The 12,826-nt window shown below is 36.3% G+C and overlaps 1 protein-coding gene across 6 annotated transcripts in view; it reads right to left on the reverse strand.

Moving 5' to 3' along the window:
- Nucleotides 1-959: 959 nt before the first annotated feature.
- The window catches only part of EYA4 (EYA transcriptional coactivator and phosphatase 4), a 290,443-nt gene continuing 278,576 nt past the window's right edge, over nt 960-12,826 (reverse strand). For 3 of the 6 annotated variants that reach the window (XM_011962138.1, XM_011962136.1, XM_011962135.1), the window contains 3 exons: nt 9,909-10,030; nt 7,817-7,917; nt 960-4,325 (listed from right to left, as the gene is read on the reverse strand). In XM_011962138.1, the coding sequence (XP_011817528.1) occupies nt 4,245-4,325; nt 7,817-7,917; nt 9,909-10,030 (304 nt within the window). In that variant the 3' untranslated portion in view covers nt 960-4,244. Of the gene's footprint in view, nt 4,326-7,816; nt 7,918-7,955; nt 8,057-9,908; nt 10,031-12,826 lie in introns of all 6 variants that reach the window. The other 3 variants (XM_011962139.1, XM_011962137.1, XM_011962141.1) reach the window with 2 other exon arrangements.

The following is a 12,826-nucleotide window of genomic DNA, read 5'->3' on the forward strand; positions in this document are numbered from 1 at the left end:
TGAAAGGGTGTGAGGGCCAGAGAAGGGAGACTAAGCCAGAGGCTGACGTACTTATCTAGGTGAGAAAGGATGCCGGTTCTGGCTGGGGTAATAGTCGTGGGAGAGGTGAGAAGAGGCCGGTGCAGAAGCACAAGCTCAGATTTAGACATGGTGATTTGAGAGGTCCTTTCTTCCAAGCAGGTGTATAAATAGGCAAACAGGATACAATTGTTTGGGGAGCTGGGATATGATATATATAATTTAGTCTTTCTCACAAATTCAATTTCAATGGCAACTGGATATAAGAGAAAACAAAGGAAGTTTACATATTAAATTTATTGTAAACATTTTCATTGTTTTCTTGTAAACCAGTATTGATTTTTGGATGGTGTAAGGCTTACTAGAATGTTGCCACATAACTCCACTTAAATACCATTAATTTGGAGGCTAACATTTTTAAAGGCTGTGAATGAGCAGAGGTTGATCTGAAACTTGCGTTTGGTTTACACGTGAACAACAGATTCACAAATAAATAAATACTATACACCAGGCAATAAAGGAGCTATAAAATCTGTTACAGAAAACTACCTTTTTTCCTCTTGGAAGATACTTACAAACTACGTCCCATATTCACCTAGAGGATACTTGCTTTAAATATTCTAATAGGTCTAAATATTTTAATTACTTTATCATTAGTGAATTGTGGCTACATTATGCATTATACTTATTTGAATGTAGCTATCTGTGTGTAAAAAATTATGCAGCTGACAACTTTTCAGTAAAGCAGCCCACTTTTAGTCGTAATTAGTAATGTTTTACTGGGTTACATCTCATTTTGCTTTAACTGAAAATCATGCAACTTAGGCATAAGAAAGAAAAGTTATGAAGACCAGAAACCTAAATACAAATTTCACATGATTTAGAACCAAGCTAAATAAACACACAAAAACTCTACAACATGGGAGGGTGAAGGAAATGAAAACAATTGCAAAGGTATTTATTGGGAAATAGTAAAGATATACATATTTTTACAAGCTTTTAATATTAATTTACATTTCTTTAAATTACGTAGGCCCCGATAATCTATACTTTACTAATACATAACAGAAACCCTTGACATTGTGAGATGTTCATAATGCTACCATAGTCGGGAGTCAAAATGCAACTTTGGCTCATGATGCTTAAGTTTGTTTTCAAAAGAAATACTAAATGCCATATTCACTGAGAATGTAGGCTTGTCATAAACAAATGTGCTTTAAAAAAACAACTTCATATAGGAGCATGCTGTTGACACTATTCTGAATCTTAGCTCATCGCAGACTAAGGAGAAAACATTTTTAGAGACAGTTATTACCTACTTGTTGTGTGCAAACTGTATGATTCTAAAATATGTTTTTGCCTCTGAATTTGATTTACAAAATTTTGCAGGGGCATAGTGTTCTAATTGTATGCTATAATACTGTAGCCAGGCCACCTATTTTGTTACTGAAATTACGTGGTCTTGATATTTTTAAGGTGCAACACAAGATGGTTATCTTTTGTAGTAATATACCAACCTGTTTACATAAGAGCCGAAAACCCACTTTAGTTACAGAACATTTTTCAAACTGGTTTACAATAAGGCACAATAGTCCATATGTTAATAGGAGGTGGGAATTGCCAAGGGGTTCGTTTTGTGTTTGTTAGTTCAGTTTTCGTTTTTCAGATTAGAAAGGAGGAGGATTTTCTGTTCCTAAGGTGGGAAGGGAAGAGTTCTACTTTGTGCATGCTCAACATCCCATGGCCAAGTTGTGATGCTGGCTTGTGGGCCTGCACCATTGTTGCGCCAGACAAGCTGTTCTCCCTCAACCTAGCATTTAGGTTTTATGCCGGCAGCCTCTTCTGAACACAGAATCAGAAAAAGAGATGTGTGTGAGAAACTGCATGGGGTGATGCAAACAGCCAGCTTCTCTTTGCCCTTCCAAGGGGTGTTTCTTTCTGCACCTGCAGACTTAGCAGCATAAAAAGCCTTGCTTGTTTGATATGAAAAGATTTACAAATTCATACCTAATGCCACAATTCTATCATTTAAAGAAACCAGTTATACAGTAAAGATAATTTGTTTTTATTCACAGTAATAAATACATAAGGTTTTAGTGCACAACATAATTAAGTACTGATAATCAAGGCAACACTTAAATTTTTTTTACTGCTATTTTCAAGCTAAGGGCCAACAGAAGTATAAGATTTACTATCATTATTTTTATATTATTAAACGTATTCCAACTTTAATTTACCTGGAATAGTACTTGGGGCAGAGGCAGCCAAAAGCTACAAAATTTAAAGGGTAAGTTTAAGGTTTAGATGATGAAATCACAATCTTGCACAAAATTCGGATCTCAGTATCTTTCTGCCCAGTATAAACATGGCCTTAGCATTCAGTAAAGAAATACAGGTTTGTAGCCCAAAGAAATGAAATCATATTTCCACAGTGAATGTTGTGATCTGTGAGCAAAATGTAGACTTTATTGAGGCCACAGAGGCCTCAGTTGATGAATTCATGAACCAGCCTCTGGCTAGGGGCACTGACTAGTAGCCTGACTCTAGCATCCACATTATGACATTTTAAACACAGAACTGCAGGTGCAGACACCATAAAAATACTCTAGTTCTTAAAGTCTTAAATTTCCACAAGGGAAATCATGTCATAGGAAATAAGAGGAGAACCTGTATCGTGTTCCCAACATGGGCTACACACAGGGAAAAAAACCATGCAAACACAACGATGACAGGCTCTTCTTGTAATGAATGCCATCCATTGCGCAGTAACAATACAGGCAGAAACTAACATATGCAAGTCTGTCATGAGGAGAACCTACATTGATGTATTCAGATGGAGAACCAGGTACTATTTTACTATTGTCATTTCAGTAATGCTGCCAAGATCCAACTCACTTGCTGATTTAATTTATGATGATATTCTAGGTAACATTTTCATAAACTCATTGCTTTCATCAGACACCATCTGGGAGATCTGCCTTCCATTACTGATGATATTATCATTTTTGCAATGGCATTGGGAATAAACACTCTTAGCTTTATTTTAAGCCGCGCCCACTCAATGTGAATTTTACGTCATGTCCATGGCATATTCTAAAAAAGTTAATGTGATAATTGCTCATGATTTGCATGATAATATCCTCCTCTATGCAGCTTACACATATCAAAAGTCTCAACCTCAAAACTGTGCAAGTTGTCATGAATATGGCTCTTAGTTTTCTCCAGTAAAACTGTAGAAGGGGTACTTGAGACTTCTACATACATTTCACTTTCTAAGTGAAGGTCCCACAGTCTTTCCCAAACCTTCTGCTTATGGTTGGATGCGCAAATAGTTGCCTCAACAATTATTGGAATTATTAAGAACCCAAATAAAACACAAGCTTTCCTTTATTGTTGTTGTTTTCTTATTGCAACAAATACTCAGTTTCTTGCTGATGCGGTAATTAAGCTTTGAGAGCCTGACTTTTAAATTTGGTCATGTTAAGAATCATCACAAAGGATTTTTTTTCCATTATCTACAGAGATTTTAACCAAAGTTACATTGTAACACACAAATGCTGTCTTGTCTTTAAGGCACAACACATCAGTATGAACATTCTGTTTGCCAAACTTAAAAAAGAGACAATATTATATTCCCATTTCCCCTCCCACTCCCCTCCCCGACAAATGAAAGAAAAATTGCATCCACTTTGAAAGTCAGCTGCTAATAAAGTCACAGTAAATTATTTTCATCAATAATTTACACAAATTACAGGTCTAAATAGGACTGTCCTTATACAGTCTGAGTGCATTCCAATTCAGATTTTCTGGGCTAGGTAGGCTAAAGTCAGATTCAAACCTCAGGGCTGAGAAGATCTCCCAATTTGAGGAATGTTGTTGACCACCTTGTCAGACGGAGCATGTGTGTTGCTGCTTTGCCAGGGTAAGAGTTCTTTGCTAAAGCTGCTCATTCCAGTTTGGACTCATTTGGTGTGTACCAGCAACCTCCACAGATTTTTAAAAAACCCATTAAAGTGTTGTAAATATAAGACCATAGAGTTTCTTTTCTGTAGCACTAAAGTTTAACTCCATTCAGCAATCTGAATTCTTCATTCTGGAATTTTTATTCCAAATATGATTTCATCCATTAAGACAATTTATATGTGTAGAGCCAGAGGCATTGAATCACACATAAAAATTCAGTGTACTTGAAATATAAAAAATGGATCTCCAGCTAGAGAACACAGTTACAAATACTCTAATTCCAGTGCTTGGTGGAGAGCCAGGAGGTCTGAGTGGCTGGATATCCTCCAGAAGGGCATGTTGTGCTGCATGGTTAGGAGGAGGAGGGGTGGGAGAGAGAAGGGGAAGGAATGAGGCATGGAGAGAGATCACAACCATTGTCTCAATGAAGCAGCAGCACACACAGGGCTGTGTGGCCCACCCACGTTCACGGGAGGGAGTCTAAAGGCGGGATGATCATACGTGAAGGCTTGGCAGCACCAATATGGCATTGTCAAAGTAACAGAGAAATAGATCTGAACTGGATTTTAATGAGAATAATAGCAAATATTAACACTGCTTAGATAGTTTAATATTTATTCTGGAAGTATCACTACCAACATCGACATCTGGGAAAGCGAGTGGGTATCACAATCCTACCTGGCTGATGGAAAGCAAGTTTGAATCAGTGCATCTCTCCTACAGGCCTCTCTCTCAGTCAAAAATAAAATAAAACAAAATGATAAGCTTCTTAATTTTGTTAATCTATGAAGAAAAGAGGGTGAATTCCTTTCTGTATAAAAATAATTTGAAACAGGACTATATAAAGTAGAAAAAATGTGGGGATTATAACTTTCTTACTTGTCTGGGACAACCAATAACTTAAGCCAGTCGAGTTGACCTGGTTTATTTCACTGGCGTAGAATTGAGAGAAAGTATCTAGCATACATTTTCAATGGGGAAGATATCATCCCCAAGGGGACAAAAATGAGTTCTTGTGGGGCAGAAAATCTTAGACATTACAATGGTTTGTGCCCTCCAAAGATATACTATAATAGTATACAGTACATATGTGGCATTAAAATTTCATGAAAGGGAGTAATTATAAAAAAATTGTCTAAAGAGTCCCCACTGGCGATGATAATGAAAAAGAAAAAACACTGCACTACAGGAACTGACAAAACAAAAGCATGATTTGTAAGTTTGGGCTGATGACAGCTTCTAGAATATGCACATATAAAATATTCATGTATATAAGGGAAATGAGTATACAGATATAAAACATGCAAATGATACTTTATATAAGAACTAGGTAGCATAATAATCATTAATGCTATATAATTCCTTGCTGCACACTACGGTAACCACCAGCCACATGTGGCTATGGAGCACTTGAAATGTGGTTAGTCCAGTTTAAAATACATAATGCATTTCAAAGACTTAGAACAAAACAAACAAACAAAGAGAAGGTAAACATGACTTCAACAATTTTTACATTAATTAGATATCAAGACAATTATTTTGGATATACTGGGTTGACATGTTATTAAAATTAATTCTACCTGTGTCTCTTTAATTTTTTAAAATGTGGCTTCTAGAACATTTCAAACTACATATACAGCTTGTATTAATATTATATGTTTCTGCAGAAGAGCGCAGGCATTCCTATTCCTAAACTTTGATATTTCTTCTTAAATTTCTCAAACAAAGTATGTCTAGGTCAAATTAAGGCATAGAAATTCACATAGAAGTAACTTTTTTTTCATTCAGCTCAGATCTATTTGTAACGACAAAACAGTACTTAACATTTCTGCACATGCGATTACTGCTACATCCAAAGAAAAGCATGCATTCTGGGTACTAGAGAAACCAACCACCTCTGCTTTAAAATAGAATAACAAGCCTTCACCATCACCAAAACTGTACCTACATAAACAACCATTTGGAAATAGCATTCTATTTGATATTCTTTTCCATTCAGGGTCATGCCTTTCCCCCCTGAAGTTTTAGGTATAAAGAAGATGGTATAACAACTGGGGAAACTGAATCTAAACATTAACGCTGTGGAAAATAGGTCGACTGGGTTAAGTTTTAATTGTCAAAAGCATACAGTGTTACTGGTTTGGAAAAATGAATTATATTAGTCCTTACCTAAATATACGTGAATTTAATTTGTATAGGCTAAAAGACACGTACATTGAGCAGGAGTGGGACTGTATTACTAATCACTGGCTGCTCTCTGTTGTGTATAACTATGGTGTCAATAAGAAACATCACAACATGGACTCAGGACATTGACATACTCCAGAAGATATTTCAGTTGAGTGTGACTGGAAGCATTTCAAGTAGTAGTCAGCAATGAAAGCTGTATTTCTTGAGGCTGCAGCCCTGACCTCATACAGGACATGCTTGGGGCCAGTGTGCTGTCTTGGGTCATTGACACTGCTAATGAAGGCTGAGGTGTTCTGTGGGAGGCAGAGGCTGAACCCACTCTCTTAAATGTAATCGAAAAGCATGGAGATTTTCAAGTATGGCTGCCAATACTGTCACCAAACCTTCTAAAGTGGAAGTGCTTTCCTTTTCTTCATTTTGCTTGATTTAAATTGACTAGAAAAATACATCAATTCCTTTCTCTTATAGCCATAAACTTTTCTATAAAACTGTTTATGTTGACTGTTTTTTGAAAACAGGTAAACACTCCAGCACATGCAAGCGGCGAAGCCTTTATTAGATGATGATTTAAAATCTCCTTAGGGTGATACAGAAAACATTCTTTCTATGTAAAACAGTATAAGCTGGTATGTCATTGTTTAGAAATACTAATTCATCATTTGGCTTTGTTTTGTGAATTCTATCACTTTTATCTTGGCTAGATGATATTTTTCTATCATTCAGCGAAGGCAGCAGTAGACCTTAGGGTGGAGTTGACCAACAGTCTGGTGTTGGGGGCCAATCCTGATATCACTCTTCTTTTGATGTTGAACCAACCATTTAACGGTTTTTAATTGCCTTGGTTTCTTCTTCAGAAATATGGGACAGATGAAAAGGCTTATTAAAATACTGAGGGCCTATGGGATCTTCTGAATGTGTTCAAAGCCAGCTGCTTGGTTTCAATCAAGTACCACTGGCTCACCAGAACAGATGAAACTCTTCCAGGAGATGTGAGGCACATTACGGCTAAGACAAGTTGGTGCAAAAGGATCTGAGCAATACATCCCATTTCAGTAGCACTTATTAAAATCTCTTGTAGCAGTTTTTCTTCAGCTATTAAATCTGCCCTCAGCATTCCTTATCATGGAGCATGCCTACTTCCAGGCACTTACGAGGACCATATGGCATGCAGGTCTCATGAACTACTCACATGACTTTTGTATGGAGCTCATTAATCTTTATCTTGCTAAATTTCATGTGCTTAACAACGGTTATTCTCCCCCCATCTTTCTAGCAGATCCCCTGGCTCATGTATATCTGTGCACATTGTATGTGTTTTAATATATACAGATGCATCTATATAAGCATGTATATATATGCCCACACAAATATATATATTACTATATATATTTACTATGTGTATACACATTCAAACATATAAATAAATATAACTAATTTTCTCTGCATTTCCTATCAAATTTCAGGCAAAAAATGCTAAACTCCAAATGGTTTATTTGAATGTAAGTATTGACCCTCTCATGCTCTTATTGTTTTGCATCTATAAATTTAAATCATTTGTCAAGCTGCCATTGGGCCAAACTACAGAAATGCAAACAAAAAGGCTTGCATTAGAAGTATCACACCAACATTGTTTGAGACAGGTTACCTTTTTTGCTGCCTGTTCTTCTTCTACACCATCCCCAATTACAACATACACTACTTTTCTGCCAAACCTTTGCATTATTCGTTCAAAGCAACTTTCTTTTCCTGGAAGATAAACGAGATAAAGTTCAGAGTGAAGTTACCTGGTTAGCGGCATGCTCCTCATCTCGGCCATCTCCAATCACAACATAAGTTATGTTAGTGCCAAATCTGGACACTATACGCTCAAAACAGCTTTCCTTGCCTGAAAAACAATGCACTGCTTATTCTTCCAGCCACTGCATTCATTAACCTAAAGATTCATAAAGTGTTAAGTTAATGCCTCTTGAACATCACTTAAACTGGCTCACAACCTCTGGGTTTATGAAATCAACACATATTTGAATAACGTTAAGGCATTACTTAGGACAGATGATTAAACCAATGTCTTTCACACTCCAAAAATATCAGTAGGGTTAAACATTTGACCTAGAGAAAATATTAGTATGTTTTTCTTCACCAACAGAGTATTGGGGAAACTTTACAGGCAACTATAAGTTTTAACAACCTTTGTTTGTTTAATTCTGTAAATCAATTTTCAGTAGCATACACAAGTCAGCTAAATATGTTCTAGAGAAAAACTGAAGGTTTACTGCTAAGAAAAGAGGAAATACTAAGAAGTGAATTTACCTTGATAAACAATTCCTTTCTTCAAGTGGGTGACAGTTAGCCTGCTCAAATAACTTCTACTGAGGGTGCAGTCTGACTGGGCCACAGTACTGACAACACTGTTGTCCTCTGATTGCACTATGGGAACATCACCATGGAATTTCTACATATTCTTTGTTTTAAAAACATTGGCATTATTCTCTAAATTTCACTCCAGAATGTTCATGCAGCCATGGCTACACTTCTGCCTTTTTTCTTAATCTGATGGTTCAGAACTCCAAAAAACACTAGCTTACAGGAAAAAATAAAAATGATTTTTTTTTCAGATTAAAGAATATAAGGAACCATTTGGCCAACAGAAAGAATATTGTCTTTAATAAAATAAATGTTTATTCTGCTATAAAATTATTCGATTCATCAAAAAGCAAAATTGTCTTCTTTCTATTAGTCCTGCTGCCATAAATACATGCATTTAGATTAAAAATATATGGTACTGATATCCAGGCTCTGAACTGTAGTGCTTATGACAATGTGAAATTTACTCTATGGACGCTTGGCTCTCCTTAACTGTACTCTTGAAACAGCTGCAACTGGAGGCTCCTTTTGCCAGGGCCAACATCAGACCTCCTCAAAGCCCAGGGCAGGTTATTTTTGGTGGGGGATTTTAGGGTTTTGAACTTCTCTTGTCAATGTGCCAGAGCCTAAGTTTGTTGACCTTCAAGGCATATTACACAACCCGTTTATTTTCCCAAGTATTTCCTTGACAGACAATGGAATACATCAGTTTTCTCTGAAGTCTTTCAATACAGCAGAAGTTGATGAAGATTTACTTTTGAATGTTCATTAGAAGTTGGAGTCTGCGAGAAATGCACTTAAAAATCAAAGATGGCGCCACAAACAGATATTATCTAAATAAACAAGACTGTGGCTCTTTGATTGCTACTGCACATTTTTGGAAACGTAGACTTCCAGTCACTCATGTGTTACGAATATTCCTATTATGTTTTCTGATTCATAAAATTCTTTTAAATTTTTTCTGTAATTAAGGGCACTAGTTCAATCCATCAAAGAATTCCCTGCAAAGCCAAAATAGTATTTTTATCTTGGATCTAGATTACTGCATATGCAAGGATGCAACATTATACTCTATACTAATTAAACTATTAAATACTATGGCTAGAGATATTACATATTATTTAAATAACATGTGCTGTAATATTCTGTGAAATACAAGAATGAAATATCTATACTCAGATACTGAGTTCTTAATGTCACTAGGCAACAGTTCTCAAAAAATTCATACATGTACAATGAGTTGCAGGGACTTTGTAATTTGAACTTCACCCAAATTTGTTTCATGTACTAAGTGAAATTGCTGAAAAAGGGAACCATGCAGAGACACACAGATGTGTACACATCCCATACAGAGTTTAAAATAATTTCCTTACCTATTTTAGTTGCACTGTAAATATTCTCAATGGGGAAAGCACCTCCTAAACTATAGAGTAGAACCTTCGCAAGTGCTGGGATCAGCTGGGTTGTCGTTACCAAGACATTTACGCAGTTACTCCTAAAATAGGGAGGAAATATACATATTTGTTTTCTAATACTAAATAACTTCTAATAGATTTAAAATTGTCACTGTGGTCTCTAAATTCCTTAATTAATGGTCCCTTTCAATATTCATTAGCTATTGCCTATCACCAGACAGACACTCCTCAAATAATGGCAGATTATTAAGAAGAATACACAAACCCATGACTATACTGTGATGCTTAAAGTTCTACAAAATATTTTGTCAAAATAATATGCTATTAAAAGTCATACGTAGGTAAGTGTTACAGAATGAAAACATGGTAGAATGAAATAAAACTCAGGCTTTTTAAGTTTAGAGATGTGGTTTTGATATGAACTTTCATGACTTGCACTGTGTGATATTCAGTTACATTTCTTTTTAAATTATAAACACTGTATATACTTGTAACAGAAAAATTTGTGAAAGACAAATATAAAGAAGAAAACAAAAAGCATTAATTATTATGTAACCATCCAGAGATAACCGCTCTCTCCATTTCATGCATTTACTTTCAGTGTTTCTGTTCATATATGATTTTGTTTGCCCATTGGGAACATTCTATATATTCAATTTTGTATTCTACTTTATGTGTTTATATCATGAGCCTATTTGTTTATATCTATTAACTATTACTTCCCCTCTCCCAACAAAACAATGTATAACAACTACTCTACCATGTAGATGCACCAGAATTTCTTAAAGTTAAATTCAAATGCTTAAGTGGCTTTTGATTTCTAAATATTGTAAGTAATGCTACCTAAATATATTCTTACATCTTTGATTATTCTTAGACTATATTCGTAGAATAATTAGGGTCAGAGGGTAAGTTAATTTTGCTAGGGGTTCTAATACATAATTCAACAAAGCATCTGTTTTTCTGACATTCCAGGCATTTTGTGAAAACTATTGGGTTGGTGCAAGAGCAATTTTGTTTTCTGCCATTAAAAGTAATGGCAAAACTGCAACTGCATCAATATGGTAATATATGTGGATAACTCAGCAAATTCCATAACAACTATTCAATGTATGTTGATTTTTCTCCTCCCTTCCTTGTTATATCTTTATTTATTTCTGGAATATCACATATTCCTTTAGTTGCCTTAAAGCCATCTGTTTAATAATTAATCTGTATATATTATAAAGTATATATAATCTAATAATGTAACAATCTTTTTTAACTTACAGAGAAGACTTCTTTTAGAAATAATGAAAGTTATCAACCTCCTTCTCAGAGAAATGCACACTCCACAACATTTTACAAATCATGTCAGTGCTCAGGGGTCCTCACACTCCAGTGTCCTTGACATTTGGTCTCTCTTGTCACCAGTTACAGTGGACATGAGATAGCAAGTCCATTTCAAATGGCCTTAACTGTTAGACATTTCTTCCTTATATACAGCCAGAATCTCCCTTGCAGGATTCCTACTGATTGGTCCCAGTTCTTTCCTTTCCAGACACAGGGAGAAATCTAATTGATTTTCAGCCTAATATCTGAAACTGTTGAAATTGGTAATCTTGTTCCACACATGACTCTTCTGACTAAGCTCTCTGGCTCCTCCTTCCATCTGTTTCTTTTATGTGGTTCCCACAGTCCAAACCCCTGTGACTACCATACTTGACACAGGCTGCTTCAACCCTGTCACAGCCCCCACTGGAATATGGTGCCTAGAACCGACAAACTAAGCTGCCATGGCTTCCCCAATCAGACACAGGAAGCTACTTCCCCTCCGCTCTCCATTTGGACTTTCTGCTATCCATGCAGCTCCGCCTGTCCCACGGGTCCGAAGCTGTGCAGGATGTGACAACTATTCATTTACTTCCATGTTCTTAATATTAACTTTTTTTTTCTGCCCTGTCAGGCTTTTCTTCATTCTGATTCAATTAGTCCAAATAAATCTTCCTCTGAATGCTGTGTTCCCCATACATTTATTAAGCATGCTTTTTTTCTTCTTTTTTTAAAACTAGCAATTTGTCATCTTATTCATTAATCTTTTCTTTTTTAACTTCTATTTCAGGTTCAGGGGTACAAGGGCAGGTTCGTTACATAGGTTCACTTGTGTCATGGGTACTTGTTGTACAGATGATTTCACCATCCAGGTATTAAGCCTAATACCCATTTTTTTTCCTGATCCTCTCCCTCCTTCCATTTTCCACCCTCTGAAAGGCCCCAGTGTGTGTTGTTCCCCTCTATGTGTCCACATGTTCTCATCATTTAGCTCTCACTTATAAGCGAGAACATGCGGCATTTGGTGGGAGTGTGAATTAGTTCAGCCATTGTGGAAGGCAATGTGGCGATTCCTCAAAGACCTAAAGACAAAACTACTATTTAACCCAGCAATCTCAGTACTGGGTATATACCCAAAGGAATATAAATCATTTTATTATAAAGACACACGCACACACATGTCCACCGCAGCACTATTCACAATAGCAAAGACATAAAATCAACCAAAACGCCCATCAATGATAGCCTGGATAAAGGAAATGTGGTACATATACACCATGGAATACTATGCAGCCATAAAGAAGAACGAGATCATGTCCTTTGCCAGGACATGGATGGAGCTGGAGGCCATTATCCTTAACAAACTAACACAGGAACAGAAAAACAAATACTGCATGTTCTCATTAATCTTTTCTTTTTCTTTTTTTTTTTTTTTGAGGCAGAGTCTTGTTCTGTCTCCAGGCTGGAGTACAGTGGCATGATCTCAGCTCACTGCAACCTCCGCCTCCCAGGTTCAAGCGAGTCTCCTGCCTCAGCCTCCCGAGTAGCTGGGACTACAGGTGTAC

Source organism: Colobus angolensis, unplaced genomic scaffold (assembly GCF_000951035.1).
Source record: "Colobus angolensis palliatus isolate OR3802 unplaced genomic scaffold, Cang.pa_1.0 Scaffold58, whole genome shotgun sequence".
Lineage (NCBI taxonomy): Eukaryota > Metazoa > Chordata > Mammalia > Primates > Cercopithecidae > Colobus > Colobus angolensis.